At 54.6% G+C, this 18407-nt stretch overlaps 1 protein-coding gene across 1 annotated transcript in view; it reads left to right on the top strand.

Annotated features, from left to right (window-relative positions):
* SLC6A2 (solute carrier family 6 member 2) overlaps positions 1-17468 on the top strand; it is a 47565-nt gene extending 30097 nt beyond the window's left edge. The window contains exons 5-14 of the mRNA XM_072827024.1: positions 3063-3197; positions 5036-5139; positions 6351-6475; positions 7259-7371; positions 8590-8718; positions 9221-9320; positions 10664-10764; positions 11182-11349; positions 12729-12800; positions 13397-17468. Coding sequence (XP_072683125.1) covers positions 3063-3197; positions 5036-5139; positions 6351-6475; positions 7259-7371; positions 8590-8718; positions 9221-9320; positions 10664-10764; positions 11182-11349; positions 12729-12800; positions 13397-13420 — 1071 coding nt within the window. The 3' untranslated portion in view covers positions 13421-17468. The remainder of the gene's footprint in view (positions 1-3062; positions 3198-5035; positions 5140-6350; positions 6476-7258; positions 7372-8589; positions 8719-9220; positions 9321-10663; positions 10765-11181; positions 11350-12728; positions 12801-13396) is intronic.
* The last annotated feature ends 939 nt before the right edge of the window (positions 17469-18407 follow it).

The following is an 18407-nucleotide window of genomic DNA, read 5'->3' as shown; positions in this document are numbered from 1 at the left end:
CTCTGGCAATATTTGCACTTTCAATGATGGGGGCCTCACCATCTCCGCATCTCTCCTGGAAGCTCATTCTCTCTTTAGAGAGCTCTGTTCACTGGAAAGTTCTTCCTTTTATAGAGCGAAGATTTTCTTCATTGTGATTATCAGCTGTTGGTTTGAGCGTGGTACCCTAGAGCCAAACAAATCCTAGCCCTGATCCGTAGAAACACAAGGTGGATGAGAAGTTGGATTGAGGTGATAGAAAGCAGTGGCCTCCCTTGGGGACTGAGGACATTTGGCTAAACAACGGGCTGCTCTTCACTCTTTTCACGTCCTGCTCAAAGATGGACTAAGTCTGGCTTTTTGTGGCCAGAGATGCACTGCAAGTTAAAATTTTGAGAGCAGAGAAGCCTAGGGTGGAGATGACAAGAGCCCAAGTGTCCCTTCCCTTTGCCCAGTTTGCATACTGGGCACACGTCAGTAGGAGCTAGTGGTTGTCCAAGGATCCAGGGAGCCTTCCTTTTTGCACAAGATTTTAGGCAGCTGAACTCACTTCCACTAGCAATTCTGAGAACTTTCCATAAGACTCAGATGATTTTCCTTTCAATACATGTGCAAGGACAGGACAAGCTCCTCTTTCTTTTTTTTTTTTTTAAGATTTTATTTATTTATTCATGCGAGATACACAGAGAGAGGCAGAGACATAGGCAGAAGGAGAAGCAGGCTCCTCTCAGGGACCCCGATGTGGGACTTGGTCCTAGGACTAGGATCATGCCCTGAGCTAAAGGCAGATGCTCAACCTCTGAGCCACCCAGGAGTCTCCAGGTTCCCCTTTCCCTGGTGCAGTCAGGGTCAGCTCCATCATGCCCTGATGTTCATTGTGTCCTCATATGTTCCAAATTAAATCCACGTTAGAATCTCAGACAGGACCAGTGAGTGCTGCTTGCAGTCCCCCTGGGAGATTCCTTGGAGTCAGAGCTGAGGATGTTTTTTGATGGTGGAGTATGGTCTCACCTGGCCTGCTGGGCCAACCATTGGGCCTGCAGCTGTTGACATGAGTTTTAGGGGAACACAGGTTAGGGCTCAATACAAAGATATGTGAAGGCTCCTCCTGTGCCTGTCACTAAGCACTCGTTTGTCCCAGTTTGGGAGAATAAATCCAGGATTGATGTGAGGTCAACCAGTTGCAATGGCTCCACTTTCCAAGTCATGTTTTCCTTCTTATTTGTTTTTGGCAATTTGTCCTCCTGTTCCTGCACTTCTGAAAGAAAACAGAGAGCTAAAGCCTGTATCCACAAAGACTACCCCTCAAAATAGAATGAAGGAATGATGGAGGAACAACTGGATACCATGAAGCAGAGGAGTCTGATGCCTCTTCTGATTCCCTGAGAAGACATGACCAACTATTGAGACGTTTAATTACTCCCTGACTCATTTGCTCATTCATTCACTTGCTCATTCTTTCATTTGTTCCTGGACTAACTGACCCTCAGAATTAACACTGACTCACTCATCTGTCTACCCATCCATGTGCTCAACAGTGTACTTACCTACCATCCATCTACCATTTAACTATGTATCCAACCATCCAATCATCCATCCATCCAATCATTTATCTATACAACTGTCCAATCACCCATCCAATCATTCCTCCATTTAACTGTCCACTGATCTGTCCATCCATCCATCCATCCATCCATCCATCCATCCGCCCATCCATCCATCCAGTCATTCATCTATACAACTGTCCAAGCATCTATCCATCCAGTCACTTATTTATACAGCTGTTCAATCATCCATCCATCCATCCACACATCCAATCATTCATCTATGCAACTGTCCAGTCATCCATCCCTCTATCCAACAAATGCTTCTTAAGCACTCATGTATGCCATGTGCTAGAAATACAAGTTTGAAAAATGTAGGGATTTTGTGTCCAAAGAGCCCCTGGTCTAATGGGAAAGACAGACAAAGAGGATAAATCCCAGTCTTCAATGTAAGCATGGAAAACAGAACTTGGTTTTTCATATTTCATTTTTTGTGTTGAGCCCACATCTTTCTATACCAGTAAAGAACTCTACCCCTAGTCATGTTTCAGGCTTCCATATTCCCCCCAGAGATATGTAAAGATTCTAAGGGCTGCATAGTGCCAGGACTTTGGGAAGAAGGACCCTCTGGCCCTTAAATCATGTGCTTTCTTTTGTTTTAGCGGAGTCTTCTTGGGTCTGGCTAACACAGCCCTGAGCAAATTCTTTTGCTGGGGGCACTGTCTTCTTTCTGCAAGGCTCTCCATGGCTGCATCTGCCTATTGCAGTGATTTTTAACCTTGACTGCACATTTACATCACCCGGGCGATGTCGTGGACTGGAGCTTTCAAAACATACTGAAGTGCAGGCCCCACTCCAGACCAATTAAATCAGAAATCCCAAGAATAAGATCTGAACTTTGACATTTTAAACTACAACTTTCTTCAGAGTATTCTAATGTGTAGTCGGGGGTGAGAAGGGACAGCGAGGAAGCCCATACAACCTTCCCCTCTCCCTACTTTTCGTCTCTATTTTTCCAGCTTGGGCAAAGGGGTGAGAGAAATGTCACTTTTTAGTCTAGGGATAATCTCTTTCTATATGGGGTTCTGGATGAGACAGTTTGTCTTTGTCCAAAATCTGACCCAAGATAAAGAACAGCCAGAGATTCTGCTTTCTGCCCAGCCACACCCCTTCTTGGACAATGAACCCCTTCTTGGCCAATGAGTTGGGAGGATGTGTTTGAATGAAGGTAGATGGAGAGAGGCGGGAAGGACAGACTGGAGGGAATGCGGCAGTGGGGAGCATAACGGTGGGTGCTTGCCTGGGGCCACTTGAAGGGGTCAGTAGAGGCAACTCCTAGAGGAGGAGGTGCTGGGTGCTGTGAGAACCTAGTCTTTGTCCTGGCTGCAGGGCCGCCTCCACGTGCGGCTCTCCCGCCTGGTTCCGAGCTGCTGGAGGGCATGGCCCTGCCTGGAGATGGAGCTTGTGGCCCATGCACCGTGTGGCCCGTGCACCTTCCCAGGCGGGGGCCGGACCCACAGCAAGCCTGTCCACCGCCAGGTTGTGTGGATCACAGCCACGCTGCCCTACCTTGTGCTGTTTGTGCTCCTGGTCCACGGCATCACGCTGCCCGGCGCCTCCAACGGCATCAACGCCTACCTGCACATCGACTTCTACCGCCTAAAAGAGGCCACGGTCAGTGCCCAGGGATCACCCACGCTCGGGCCGGGGTTGGGGCGGGTTCTCGGGGCAGTGGTAGGAAATCTGGTCCCAGCTCTGATGCAAATTTGCGGCGCCGCCTGGGATGGTGGACGGGGCTACAGCTTCTCCATCTGACTGATGCCCGTTTGATTTGCACCTGACGGTCTCCCAGCTCTGATGGCCCGGGACGCTGTGGCTCCGTGGTGTCCTTGACAGACCCCTCTTTCCAAGGGGAGCAATACCCTGTCCTAGTCCTGACACCTGCCATGGCCTCCTAGTCCCCACTGAGTCACCCCAGCCTAATTCTACGCTCTAGTCCTCGCCCTGCCCTCTGCTGCCATCTCACGGTGTTGGCAGAAGCAGCCGCCTCCACAGAGGGCTCTGGGCCCTGCTGATTCCCTCCAGGCTGCCACAGCCTCCTCCACTCACTGTCCTGCCCAGAGACATGAACTAAATGAAGATGGGATGATGTGGAGTGCAGGGGGATGAGGTTGGGATCAGAGACAGTGTCGGAGGTACCCAGGGCCTTGAGCATCTTCCAGCCATGGCCGAGATCATCTCTGCCTCCTCCCTGAAGCCTGTGTCAGTGACAGCACCTCAGCACTTCCCTTCACTATTCCGAAAGGCTTCTTTTTCTTTTTTCAAAGATTTTGTTTATGTGAGAGAGAGAGAGCGAGCGCACACAAGCAGGGAGGGGGCAGAGGGAGAGAGAAGCAGACTCACCACTGAGCAGGGAGCCAGATGTGGGGCTCGATTCCAGGACCCCAGGATCATGACCTGAGCCAAGGGCAGATGCTTAACTGAGTCCCCCAAGTGCCCCCCAAAGGCTTCTTCACACTCTCTGAAACCACAGTAATCCTGGCAGGCGGGAGCAACATAGGAGGGGCACGTCTCAGTACACACCTCCCATAGCTACAATGTCCCAACACACCAGTGTTACAGTCCAATGACCAAGAGGGAAACCCATTTCCTTAGTAACCGTCAGAAAGATAACGGAGCCTAAGACTCGAACCAGTCTTGTAAATCCTGAAACAAGTCAGAGTTCTGTTTGTTTGGCACCTGTTCAAATATCCTGTCTTTCTGATGAGTAGAAACGGAGCCTGCATACCATCTCCGGGAGCAGACCTATCCTCCTCCATCGGATTGCTTCTCTGGGTCCAGCCTCTGCTTTAGAGTAGGGGAAGCCTAGGATAACATGGTGACAGAAAACTTGCAAGTCCAAGTTGCGTGGGCCTCTCTGTCCCAGTGGGCTGGGTGTAATTACCCCCACTGTGCAGACAGGTGAGATTGGCCAGGGCTAGAAACTGGCGGGAGTAGGGGTGGGAAGGGTACCCAGATCTCCGGGCTTCCAGCCATGTGCTTTCATCACCCAGTAGTTGGAATAAGTAACCCCAGCATCCCACCTTCCCCGAGGAGTCAGCGCTGGCTGTGGGCTGGTTGAAGCTGCTGGAAATCCTTGTCCCTTTCCTGAGGATGCTGTCTGTGCAAACCCTGAGATGGTCAGACCCTTTGCCCTCACTCCATCCACGTTCTAGCCTAGAACTGTGAGTTTAGTCATTTTCTTTGAAAATCTGGGCATCAAATGACCCAGTGAGTTCCTCCAGGTTGAGCTCGTTCATGGCCACCAGAGCCAGGAGCTGCTGGAGAGGCCGTGGTCTTCTCTCCACCGTAGCTTCACGCAGGCTTCTGGGGAGGAGTTGCGTGGCTGCCCATCGCTGGTTCAGACCTCACTTCCTTGGGTCTCAGACACCCCCCGGGGCTCCCCAGCCTTCCTGGAGCAGCCTTCCCCACTCTCTAGGAAGCAGGGGGTGATGGCTCTTGGCCCATTTCAGGTATGGATCGATGCAGCAACCCAGATATTTTTTTCCTTGGGGGCTGGATTTGGAGTCCTGATTGCATTTGCCAGTTACAACAAATTTGACAACAACTGCTACAGGTAAGATCCTGGCCAGGGCTCCGGAAAGCCTTAGATCCTGGGCACTGACCCCTGCAGGGATGGGAGGGAAGATTCTGGTCTGTGGACAAATGAACTCTTCTAGGGACCTTCCATGAACTCCAGAGGGGGTGTTCTGTGCACTCTGGCGTGGCCTGTGGGGGTCCTAAGGAGGGCCTCCCAGTCCAGGACACCTCTTAGACACTCAAGGTGAGAGGCTGGGAAGGTTGAGGCTACTAATGCTGGGAGGTCATGGGGACAGGGAGTTGACACAGAGGAGCACTGTGTGGCTCTCAAGAGCAGACAGCATTGTCTGTCTGTCCATCTGATGCCCAGACAGGCAAGGGCTGGTCACGCGAGAGGTGAGGGCCTGGCAGGAGCAGAAGTAAAACCGCAGGGCAGACTGGGAAGTCCACCCGGGCGGCAGAGTCAGAAGACCACATCCCGGCCCGGGTCTAGCTCAGCCTCTGACTCTGCCTCCCGAGGGCTCCGCGCTGCGAGGGCTCTGCACAGGAGCATGTGTTGGATCCGCTCCCGTCACTCTGTCGAGGGCTTGAGACGGAATCACACCACCCTCTGGCATGGGACAGAGTGAGTGGGATGAGCGCATGCCCGGGGGTCAGGCTGGAGGCCGGCCCGGGAAGTGGGGGATCAGCCTCTGCAGGAGATCGGCAAGAGCAGGGAGAGGAGGTGGAGTGGAACCTTGGAGGACAGTTGGGATTGTGATGGGTGGCCACAGAGCAGACGGCGTGCACGGTGGGGACAAGCCCGAGAGGAGCCAGCGAGGTGGGATGTCTGTGGGCCAGTGAGTTACTGGTCTGGGTTGTTCCAAGACTGCGTGCTGGGGAGTCACGCACAGGAAGGAAGCCCGGAAGGAAGGTTGGGTCGTCTCGACAAAGCTCTTGAAGGCCTGGGTGAGAAGCTGAGAAGCAGCAGGGAGCTGCGGACAGTTTTGCTGAAGGAGGAGGCTGGTCATGTGGTTCCCCAACAAGAGTTTGATACCGGCCTCTGGTCTCAGAGTGACCCCTGGGAGCTGTCAGTCTGTTCCCTGCACCTGCAGGTCCTGAGCCAGTGGGGCGCTGGGGTCCCCGTGGCGGCAGGGAAACTGATGAAATGGTGGCATTGGAAGCAGCGGTCCCATAGACAGTGCGGGGCTGGGGGAGCCGGGTGGGGGTGTCGGGGGACTTAAGCAAATGGTGCCTTCTCTCCCCCAGGGACGCCCTGCTCACCAGCACCATCAACTGTGTCACCAGCTTCATCTCCGGGTTCGCGATCTTCTCCATCCTCGGCTACATGGCCCATGAGCACAAGGTCAACATCGAGGATGTGGCCACTGAAGGTGGGTGGGCAGAGCCACCCGCCGACGGGAGAGGGGCCAAGAGAGCCGGGAAGGGGCTTTCCCGAGGCCGTGGGAGCACGAGGGCTGGACCTGGAGGCTTCCACGCTGTCCGCTTTCTCTGAGGCCGTCGGTGGCCGTTCCAGGCCGGCCTGGCTCCTGCATGTGCCACAGAACCTTCCCCCCGTCAGGCTAGCGGGCCGGACTATGGAGCCCCTGTGCTGAGCCCCTGGCATGCCTGCTTGCGTTCTCACGGTGCTGTGAGGCACGTGTGAGTCAACTCACTTTAAAGGTGAGAAAGCTGAGACTCAGGCCCCGTGAGTTGTCCCAGGTCACCCAGCCAGTGAGCCATGGTGCTAGCATTCAGGCCCTGAGCCATCCGACTCTGGACTCTGCCCTTCCCTCCTGTTGCTCCTATTCTTATGGCCACGGAGAAGCTGAGGCCTGGGAGGAACTCATATGGAGATCTGAGGACCACAGGCTTTTGAGAGTTAGAGGCTCCCCGAGGGTGTACGGGGTGCAGGGCTTGCAGCCCATAGCCTACAGCTGTCTGAGTGAAGCCCAGCTCTCAGGCCTGGCTGCTGGAGGTGAGCCTCCTTGGGACCTAAGAAACTAGGAGCTGGAGCAGCCGGTGGCACCTGTCATCCACAAACCCTTGGTCTGCCCCAGGTGACTGACCAAATATTGTGGAGTCGGCTGGGCTGATTGGGCCTCGGCTACTCTTCTGCCACCCGCATCTCAGACCCGAGGAGCCCGTCACTGACAGGTCCTCGGTGCTTCTTACAGGAGCTGGTCTGGTTTTCATCTTGTACCCAGAAGCCATTTCCACCCTGTCAGGATCCACGTTCTGGGCGGTCGTGTTCTTCATCATGCTCCTGGCTCTGGGGATTGACAGCTCAGTGAGTGACCCTGCTCAGGAGACCACGCCACACACACTGAGGGAGGGAGGCAGGGTGGGGGTGAGGTGGGCACACACTGGGCCTGACCCTCTTCACCCCACCCCACTGACTACTCGGCCTGAAGTTCCCACCTGATTCCTAGTTTCCAAGAAGCCCTAATTAAATACAAGATAGTGAGTCCTCATTCACAAAAGCAAGACTTAGATCAAGGCCGAGAACCCATAAAATCTCCAATGGCATCAAGAAATCCATACCAGAAGCTTCCATCAGATGAGCCAGCCCAGTGCCCTCCTCTCACACCTAGGGAAACTGAGTGCAGAGAGGGCGTGGGTGGAACTTTTCTCGCACCAAGCACTGTTTCCATTAGAGTTCATCACCAGCCACCAACGAAAACACTTGGCGTCTCATTGGTTTCTTAGAACCTTTTATTGTACCCACACGCAAGAGTAGATTTCCTGGCCTCTCTGTGTCTGTGCCCATCTTTGGTAAGTTTGCAAGAAGTCTTGGGGTAGCGCTGGCGAATGAGGGTCCTCTTACGCCTCTTCCTTTCGTCGGCCCATCTGCCAGGAGCAGTGTGTTGAGTAGGATTGTGAGGCCTCTTCCAGGCTCATAGGAAGGAACACTGAATGTGGGTAACATGGTGTGCGGAGGGTAGAGGAGACGCGTAGAGGTGGCATGCGTGCTTCCTGTCTGCCATCCCAGGCGTGCGGTGTCACTTAAGTAAGCACATGACTGTTACTCACCGGTGACCCTTTCAGACTGGCCTTTGAGATGCCCTTGCTTGACAGTTGGAAAGGCAGCCAGAAATCCTTGTCAGACACTGCTGCCTAAAGTTCCAGGAAGCCTTTTACTTATATGCAAATAGATTACAGGGGTGAGTGGTTTGGCATTTTACCCTCCCCCCGCCCCACACACCCTCCTGGGCTCATCAGTCCCCCTCTCAGGTCAGGCAGGGCCTGGGGCAGGAGACAGGGACCTGCTGATCAGAGGGAGACAAGGGTTGCCTCTCCAGCCTCCTTCACATAGTTTCTGAGTTCCAAGTTGGGTTGAGAGCAAGGCAGAGTGGGGTGAAGAGGGGGAGGAGGGCGAGGCTGCCACCAGGGTGCCTGAGTCCCCCTGCCCCCCAAGGCTTCGGGAGGTCGGAAGGAGCCTGGGACCTGAGACTCAGGTGTGGACAGCCCCTCATACCTGCTCCTCACTCTGCCTGGCTCCGTCCAGATGGGAGGCATGGAGGCCGTCATCACCGGCCTGGCGGACGATTTCCAGGTCCTGAAGAGACACCGGAAGCTCTTCACATTTGGTGTCACCTTTGGGACCTTCCTCCTGGCCCTGTTCTGCATAACCAAGGTGAGGGGGCCTGGGCTCTGGGTCACCTGGAGCTCCTGGGGCTGCAGTTCAATCCAATGCAGCCAGGAATTCCCAGTCTTGGGGCTAGGGAGGGGGTCAGGGTGAGTTCAGGGGAGACCACGACGTGATGGTGGGACCTGGCAACCTCAGCCCTGCAGCCTGACCACCCCCCTAACCCCCGGCTACACCCAGGCGTCCTCAGTCTCCCAGCTCTGAGCCTGAAGAATTCCAGGCAACTCTTCCCAACTGCTGATCTGTTTGAGGGGCAGCAGAAGCCCCTGTGAAAGCCAGCTCACTTGTTACTGGCGGAAATACCCAGCCTCAGACCTTTGCTACAATGCAAATATGTAACATCAAGACAATACCCCCACAACCCTGTCACCCGCCTTCTCGGACAGGGTTCTGAGCCAGTGGGACAGTGGACAGGTGAGTCGGGATGGATGTGACAGTCGGTGGCCATTTCTGGCCCGCACGGCCTCAGGCTCTGTGTCCCCATGCCCAGGGTGGGATGTACGTGCTGACCCTGCTGGACACCTTTGCGGCGGGGACCTCCATTCTGTTTGCTGTGCTCATGGAAGCCATCGGAGTCTCCTGGTTCTATGGTACGTGGGGGGCCCGGAGCGCGTGGAAGAGCCTCAGTCACCACCTGGAGATGCGAAGGGGCTGTCCATTTCCAGGGGTGCCACTGCTGATTCCAGAGCAGAGCAAGTGGCTTCTTGGATTCAGCTCTCCCACCCCCCAGCTCATCTTTGCATTTTAACAGGAAGCTGCAGAAACCTCCAGGGCACCCAGTGCCAGCTTTTAGGGAGCAACGCCCAGGAAGCTGCTGCTCCCCAAGCCGTGCAATCCCTTCTAGAATAGGGTTGCCACACTTAGCAAATAGAAGACAAGACACCCAGTTAACCTTGAATTTCAGATAAACAAAGAGTAATTGTTTTAGGGTGAGCGCGTCCCAACTATGGGATGCACAACTAAAATTGTTTTCGTTGTCTCTCTGAAATTCAGCCGTAACCGGGTGTCTCGAATTTTCTCTGGCAGCCTTATTCTGGAGGTGAATGGGGAGCACGTGTCACAAATTGTCACATGCGTCCCAACTGTTCCTTTCTTTCCCCCACGGGTCACACCAAAGAGTTAATCAGTGTGAGGCTGGACTCTTCTGTCAGAGAAAGGGCAGGCCAAGAGCCGTGCACGCTGCGGTCACTGTTCTAAGCGACCCGGAGCCAGGCTGCCCGGCTCTGTTACCTGGGCATGTCCTCCCGCTCCCGGGGCACTGCTCTCCCTCTGGAAAAATAAATCGGAGTGGCACATAAAAGGCAATACGGTGTATTTTTTAAAATCTTTAATTGAAGTATAGCTGACCCAGAGGGTCGCGTTAGTTTCAGGTGTGCGACGCAGTGATTGGACACCCCGTACGTCCCTCGGCGCTCGCCACGCCGGTGGTGTTACCATCTGTCACTCAACGGCTTTCCCGCAGTGTCAGTCTTCTCTTCCCAGGCCCCACGACTGACTTATTTAGAAGCTGGAAGCGTGTGCCCCCTCATCTCCTTTATCTGTCACTGGTGCCCCCCCACCCAGCTCCCCTCTGGCCACCACCAGTTCATTCCATGCAGTGAAGCCTCTGGTTTTTTGTTTGTCTCTTTTTTGCTTTGTTCCCTCGTTTTGTGGTTTAGATTCCACCTGTGAGTGAGGTCACGCGGCGTCCCCTGTCTGTGACTGACCCACTCCACGTAGGGGCGTCCTCCACCTAGGCCCGGCTGTGTCCTCCGCGCCCGCCGGGTGGCCGGGCCCGGGTCTCCTAAGTGCCGGGGAGCCGGGGTCTTGCCCCACACCCCACCCCCTCCAGGGGCCTGGCCCTCACGGAGGGCAGCACAGGCGGCCCCTGGGGCTCTTCGGGGCAGGGGGTGGGCCGTGTGACCGGCCTGCCCCGTGTCCCCTGTGTGCCCAGGTGTGGACAGGTTCAGCAACGACATCCAGCAGATGATGGGCTTCAAGCCGGGCCTCTACTGGAGACTGTGCTGGAAGTTTGTCAGCCCCGCCTTCCTCCTGGTGTGTACCGGTGGCCGTGGGGGCTGGGTCTGGGCTGGGGACACGGGCATCTCTGCTTCTTAGGGAGGAGGTTCCGGGACTCAGAGCCCCCAACCCCGGTCACGCCCGCGGGTGCTCCCAGCCGGGAGGCTTCCACGTGGCCGGGTCTCAGGGGGCCGGGTCCCCAGGGGGCTGTGCGCGCCACCCCTCGGCCGGCTCCACGGTCGCCTTCTCATTGCTCTTGTGTCCTTGTTGTCATCATTTGCTTCTTGCTCTCTTCCTCCTTCTCCACCTCCTTTTCTCTGTTCCCGCCTCCCTTCTTTGCTGCCTTTTCTGTGCTCCCTGCGCCCACGGCCTCGCCTCCCGGGCTCCCGCCGCTTCCCGTCGCCTCTCCCCATCCCGGTCTCTCCTCCCTCCGTCCTTCCTCTGTCCCCGCAGTTTGTGGTGGTGGTGAGTGTCATCAACTTCAAGCCGCTCAACTACGACGACTACGTCTTCCCGCTCTGGGCCAACTGGGTCGGGTGGGGCATCGCGCTCTCCTCCATGGTGCTGGTCCCCGCCTACGGCATCTACAAGTTCTTCAGCATTCGGGGCTCCCTTCGGGAGGTGAGCTCAGGGCAGGGACTGGGAGAGCGGCCATCGCCAGTCCCCCGGTGACATGAGAGAGGGTGGACACCCCGACGCGGACCCCAGAGCCCCCCCCCCCCGTGTTCTCACGCGTAGCAGTACGGACCTGGGGAAGAAGAAGGGAGCGCTTGGCAAGGTGCCCGCCGAAGACGGGGTTCACCGCCTGCCCCCTGCTGTCAGGTTCTGTGTCACAGGAGCATATGGCCTCCTGCGTCCCTGCCATTGTATTTACATGAGGAGGGGCCACTCACCCCTCGAGCCCCCTTCTGAGGTTTGTCGGGTCCCGCATGTCCCCATCTCCCAGTCTGAGCTGAGCTGGCGGTGGCCTGGCCATCTCGGCTTCTTGCCCGCCTCCTTCCTGAACCTGACGCCTTCCAGCCTGGACCAGAGATTTCCAAAATACATCTTCTTCTTTTACTTGTGTGCACGTACACGGAGAAGGGTTTAGGAAAGAGTGCCTTTGCTCTGAAACCATGTCTGTCCTATTTGGTTTTCTAAAAATGCCCTTTCTTTTATAAATATTCGTGCCAGTCTTCGCCTCGCGTCCTTACTTTGCAAGGTGAAGCGTCCACTCCCCCACCGCCATGCCCTCACCTCCCAGCTCCTTGCTGCCAGGCTGCTGGGCACTAGATGGAGCCCCCAGAGCTCACATTCTAACCAGGGGACGGGCAGACAAATGAGGACGTCAGGAAGCCAGCCGGCCAGGGCCAGGGACTGAGGGAAGAGGGTCCGGGCGGGCTGTGTCTGCCCCTCCCCCAGTGCCTTGTGACCTGTTCCTGCCCTTGAGCCTCTGGGCCACCAGGGGGACCTGTGTTCTGCGAGCTCATCCTGGAGGTGGGAACCAGCATCTGCCTTGAGCTTTTCCTTTTTCACACTCCGGGAGGGCTTCCCACCGGGCCAGGATGTGTCATTGATCCAAAAGCATTCCCTGAGTCCCCGCCGTGGGAGGCCTGCCCGACCCCCTGTACCCCCACTGCGCTCCCAGCTTGTCCTCTGCAGCATCAGTCCCGACCGTGGTTTCGGAATTGCCCGTGTGTTTCCGTGGCCCAGGGCCAGCCCTTCCGAGGCACCGTGGGCTCCCCCAGAGCAGAGGCCGCGTGCGGCTCCCTGGCTTCTGGGGCCCCAGGGCCTCACCTAGCGTCTGACCGCAGTAGTTGGCCCGATAAACCTTGACTGGGTAGTTGACTCAAAGGGGACGCACCTGCGCCACAGACAGGGCCAGGACGTGTCTCGTACGGACCTCACACGCTGTTCATGCGGGACTTCAGGGCCAAAGAGCAGGTGGCCTTTATCCGGGGGTGGCTGCTGGGCTGCCCCTGGGCCTGGCTGAGACCTCCTCCCTGTCCATCTTCTCACAGAGGCTGGCCTATGGCATCACCCCGGAGAACGAGCATCACCTGGTGGCGCAGAGGGACGTCAGGCAGTTCCAGGTAGGTGGCGGCCGGGGCGTTCTGCGGAGGGGGCTGCGGCACGGGCCCTCCCTGCTGCCCGCCGTGTGCTGGCCGCACACCCACCCGCCACAAACCCCGGCAGCTGTGGGCCGAGCCTCGGGGGTGTGGTGCCAGGAAGGGGGGGCTGTCTTCTGCTTCCACCAGCTTCTGCCTGCCCCCCTGCTCCTTGGTCCTGGGAACCAAATGCCGGATCTTTCCTAAGCTGTATTCTCCCTCCGAGTGGCCGTCGCACCAGGCTGGGGATCTCTTATCTTGAAGGAGGAGCGGCAGGTGCATCAGTAACACGTTGACCTAAGCCCTTCTCCCTTAAAGTCCTTGGGGCTGGGAAGTGGGGGAGGGTCCTGGTGAGCCCCCTGTTTCAGACTTGCCGTGTGACATTAGGAGGCTGCTTCGCCCTTTCTGGGCCTAAGTGACAGTCAGGTAACCAGCCTGCGTGTTCCCGGGGGACTTTGGAGCGAGTGGGTGTGTCCCCCGCCAGTCCCGTGCTCCTGGCTGCCCTTCCCGGCGGGCCCCTGGTCCTCTGGGTCCCCGGCCGCCCCGGCCCTGCCGTAAAGGCCTGTCGTCTTGGTCCGCAGCTGCAGCACTGGCTGGCCATCTGACCCGGCCCGAGGAGGAGGCTGCTGTGCCCACGCCCAGGTCCAAGGCTTCGCTACCACCCCGGACACAGCCTTGGCAATCCTCTCCTGAAAGATGTTCTTTCCGTCCTTCTTCCTCTTTCCCAGTTGCAAATGGTTCAGTGACCTGGTTTTTATTCACCTTCTGTTCATCTGGCCTGGGGGCTTTGGGTTTCGATTGGAAAAGCCTCGAGGGAGAAGAGGAGGGGAGGGAACAGGATGAAGGACTTCTGCAAAACCTCTTTTGTTTTGAGAAGGTCTCGCGCAGCCTGGGATCTGGCCCAAGCTGAGCCCCAGGCTCGGGAGCGTTGCCCACCACGTTTGCTTGCACTTTGGGTCACAGGAGAAATCCTGTCCGCCAGGTCAGAGAAGGGATGTTCCCTTTGGTCAGATGCCATAGAACCAAACACAGACAAAAAGCCCAGCTGGGTCTAAGGCAGGGGATCCTCTTTCCCTTGCCACCCAGTCAACGCTGTGGATCTGAACGTTGGTCAGGGAGCTTGGGTTGGTTTGTCCCCATCAGGGGCCTGTGGACAGGTGCTTTGGGGGATCGTGAGCAGAAACCTTCATAGTTAGTTTTCACTCTGGCTAAGCTGAGTCTGACGTGTGTGTGTTCTGGAACATTCTTCCAGCTTCTGGTGGTCAGATGGTCCAGAGCCATGGATGTCACGAGGCAAAAATGTAGATGAGCCCCAGTGAGCAGGTTCTGCAGATACTTCTGAGCTCAGAGAGGCCACATGGGGGTCTTGCTCTGTCGGGCACACAGGGCCCAGAAACCCATATGTGGCTTCTGAGACCATCTGGGGGACTTGGGACAGGAAGTCAGCAGAGCCAGAAGTGTGTCTCTACCATGGAATTTTCTGCCATCCTCACAGGGCCAGGCGGATGCCCAAGGGCACCCTGACAGGCTCTTTGTTTATTTGTTGTCCACAGACACCTGCAAAGCCTCCCCTGGGGGATCCCACCCAGCAGGGTCCCCGGCTCTCACGTGATGGGGGGTTGGCCCTGAAAACTCTCTTTGTGTCTCTTCGTGATCTGGACTTGGCATCTGAGGGCAGAGTGGAGCCAAGTACATAGCAACCGGGTCATTCAAGTCAAGGGGAGAATATTCTGAGTTGATGGAGCAGGTGGGTGGTTTTAGAGAATTTCCGGCTTGACTTCTGCTACACTTCGCGCCTGGCGCCCTCTGGTGGTGGTAGTGGTTCGTTTCAGCTCATTCAGAGTACGGATTCGGAGTTTGGAGGCATCTGTTTGGGGTTTCTGTTTGGGGTTTGAATCTCTTATGCCCTCGCTAGACATCGAGATTCAGAGGTTCTTGTTGTGACTGTGGAAGCCCCTGTTGAAGACTCTTGGACCATAAATAAATAAAGAGGCCATTCATCCTGGGAGTGTAGGCAGACACACATCTGGAAGGTGCTTTGCGTAAGGCTGGGGTGTCCCTGAGCCCATCAATCAATCGTCCAGTTTGCAGAAGAGGGTTATGTGGGGGCCATCTGGGGCAGGGAGACGGTTTTCTCTCTGAAGGTCTTGAGATTTCCCTGCTAAGTCTGTGTCCTTGGGTTTTCTTCTTTTCTTTTCTTTTCTTTCTTTCTTTCTTTCTTTCTTTCTTTCTTTCTTTCTTTCTTTCTCTTTCTTTCTTTCTTCTTTCTTTCTTTCTTTCTTTCTTTTTCTTTCTTTCTTTTTCTTTCTTTCTTTTTTTTTTTGAGAAAAGAGGAAAAATCAGAAGACTTTTGATCTTTTCATGTAAAAAGGCCAGCTCAAAGTCTAAGGCAGTCCAGGTGGCAGGGGTCTTGGACCACTATGGAAGGCGGGACGTGGGAGTGAGTGGAGCATCCCACAGAGTGGAGCATCCCACAGAGTGGAACATCCCACAGAGTGGAACAGTAAGGTGGGAGTTTGGGAGGCAAGGGTAGGGTGACCCATCATGCGTGCGGCCTGGTCCCCTAAGTGACTTTGAATCCTCCTGTGCAGGGCAACTGCTCTCTTGGTGTTACAGCTGGTTTTCCACAAAGTGTTTTCATCCCTGTCTCCTCCCATCTTCTCAGTGAGGACAGCAGGGCCGGTCTCTGCCCCCATTTCCCAGATGGGAACACCAAGGCCCAGCATTTCGGGCACTCTTGGTCAAGCTTTCTCAGCTACCAAGGGGTCAGTCAGACCCACAAGTCAGATCCCCTGCCTCTCAGCCCAGAGCCCTCTGAAATCCCCTGCACACTATGGTTTACACCACCCAGGGCTGTCGTTAAAATTAAAACCCCCAGTCAAGCGGCCAGGGAGGGTTTCTTAGCAAAAGAACAATGTGTGGGAGGAAGGGAAGAGGGGAGAGGATGTCATTTGTTCTCAGCTAGCTGGTTGCCAGAGGAAACCATGTAGCTGCCCCCTTTTTGATGAACGCGATCGCTCTGGGGAACAGCAGGGTGTGCAAGCTGAGTCTAGCTGGCTGAAATGAGGGTGAACAGAAAAACCTGTAAATATATCAGAGTTGGGACACACTACAGAGAGAACCTGCAGTTTTCTCTTTGCCACCTGCCCGCGGCCTTTCTGCTGCCAGACATTTGTCCCAAGGGTGAATCGGAGATGTGGTGCTAGCTGACCCAACACCAAACCAACGCAATGGTGCTGCTTGTGGCGGGAGTTGGCTCCTGAGCCTGGAGTGAGGGAGGGTCTGGTCCCAAGCCCAGGACTCCCCCTGCGGGGGTAGGACCCAGGAAGCCCTTGGAAGTTCTCATGGAGGTGCTGGCAGACACTCTGGGCTCACCTTCCACCCACACTTAATGGAGGGGAGTATGTCCTTTATCCTAAGTAATGTTTGGCTTCTTTTTTGTGGCCTTTTTTTTGATAGCAGAGGTGACCCGACACGAGGGTGCTCCTGTGTACTGTATATGACCACTTTTGCATTATATCAGATTTTTAAAGGATTATTATTTTCCATGAAATGTACAATATCTGTTTAAGACCACCGCCGTTAGCATCTACTCAATGTCTAGTGCCTCCGTGTCCACCTGTTAGTGGGTCTTCCTTCTAGATGCAAATGAGACAAAGGAGAAAGGGGGAGCTGCTAACTCTTGCCAAACGTCCTGCTGAATACAAGTCCCCGAAGCTGCCTTAATTCTCAGGCGGCGGCCCCGCCCATGGGGTCAGCGGCCTCTGGGGCCTCTGGGCGTAGGACCAGTGATGCGGCCCTGTGATGGAGACCGGGGCATTCTTACCAAAGAAGTCATTTCTTAGCAGAGAAGCCCGCTGAGCTCGTTTCATGTGTTTATTTCCTTTGAAAGCCGTGGGATGGAGAAGAACAGAGAGAGGTGTGGTGCAGTAGACCCAGCACAGCGTTCAGAGCTGCTCGGGTCTGGATCTGCAGCTGCCCAGCCGGGCTCCTGGGGAGGGGAGAGCTTTGTCTCTCGGGGCTTCAGGGCTCTTTGTCTGCACAAGCAAGGGTTGGATCAGATAATCAAAGGTCCCAACCGGCTAAAAAAAATTCTTGTCTCCATGACAATGTTCTTGTGCTAAATTTACAGTGAGGGAAGCACATCGTTTATTGTAGGACTTTCCAGAATGATCTGGTGACCAACAATCTGTTGAGTAGAGAAATGCCAGATTTCTGACCTCCAAAATTTAGATTTTTCTGGACATTTCAGTAGTTCTTCCTTCTCCGATATGTTTTCAACTGATGCCAGAAACACTTGGTATTAAAAAAAAAATCCAACCCTTTTGTTTTGAGGATTTTGAGGGTGACATGTCATGCCCTTGTGAGTCCCAGGATCCATAGCTGTGCGGGTGTCAGCATAGTTACCGCTGCAATGTCAGAAGCCACCAAGACACTGGTGAATGTGAAGTTGCTTTTAGGGTACCTGCCCTCATCCCTCTGTTTCTCCACTTCTGTGTAAATAAGGATTGTTCCAGGGGTGCCCTCTCTGTGTCACAGACTGTTCCAATGTCATGCAGGTTTCTATGTCTGGTGTGGATTTATTTTAAAAGCTGTTCTCTTCGTGGAAAAATAAGTGTACAGAATAATAAAAGATATTTCCTGTGCCATGTATCTGGTAGTGGGTTCTTTCTGTCATGGAGGTAAAATGCTATGAATTATGTAAGGCCAAGAGGTGTGTCTGTGATCGGCCTCCAGCTAGTAAAGAAGAGCTTCTGGTCATAGTGGTCCACCTCTCACCCAAATAACTCTTTGTATAACCCATGGAACAGGAGGCTGGAGGGGTTAAACCTATAATCCCAGCTCCCAGAGTCACATATATTTTTATTTTTATTTAACTATTTTTTGAAATGCAAGCTACTAAAATAGCTACATTGGTTTTATTTCCGAAGATGTGTTTTTATTTAAATAGAAAATGGATACCAAGTAACACCAAGTTAGGTATCCAGCTTTGCTTTTGCATTTCTAGGACTGAATTTCAAGGGGATCAGAACCTTCAATTGAATTACATTCAGTGCACAATCTTTTATATCATGTGTGCATTTTTCTAGGGAGAGAAGGATACATTAATGCATAGGTCCTTGTTGCTAAGTACTATTGTTACTTTTAATAATCATTGTTATTAGTTTCTATTTTTGATTATTATTATTGACAAAAAAGCAACCCAATCTAGGTCTCCAAATATGTAAAGGCTGTCAGGAAATGGGTGGTGAACCCCTGGGCTGAATTGAAACCCTTAATAGGAAGTCCAAGAAGAGAGCTTAGAAGATTAGACCAGAACAGAGAATGGGCTGGAAGTGGTAGGCTTCCCATCACTGGAGATTTGCAAGCAGATGGCAGACAGTGTGTCTTGGGTAGGTTAAGGAGAGGACTCGGTGTCCCACAGGGGTGGGGGAGAAGTTGCACAACCTCTAACGTCCCTTCCATGGAGCTGCTTTTTGGAGCGTCACGAGCCCAGCCTCGTGCAGCAGCACTGGGACAGGCAAACACACGCCCGCCCGCCGAGGAGCTTGGGTGGGGAGTGATTTGGCCTGTCCGGTTGCAGTTGGGGAG

Source organism: Canis lupus, chromosome 5 (assembly GCF_048164855.1).
Source record: "Canis lupus baileyi chromosome 5, mCanLup2.hap1, whole genome shotgun sequence".
NCBI lineage: Eukaryota > Metazoa > Chordata > Mammalia > Carnivora > Canidae > Canis > Canis lupus.
Note: the sequence above shows the minus strand (reverse complement) of the source record. Positions and strands in the feature narration are given on the sequence as shown.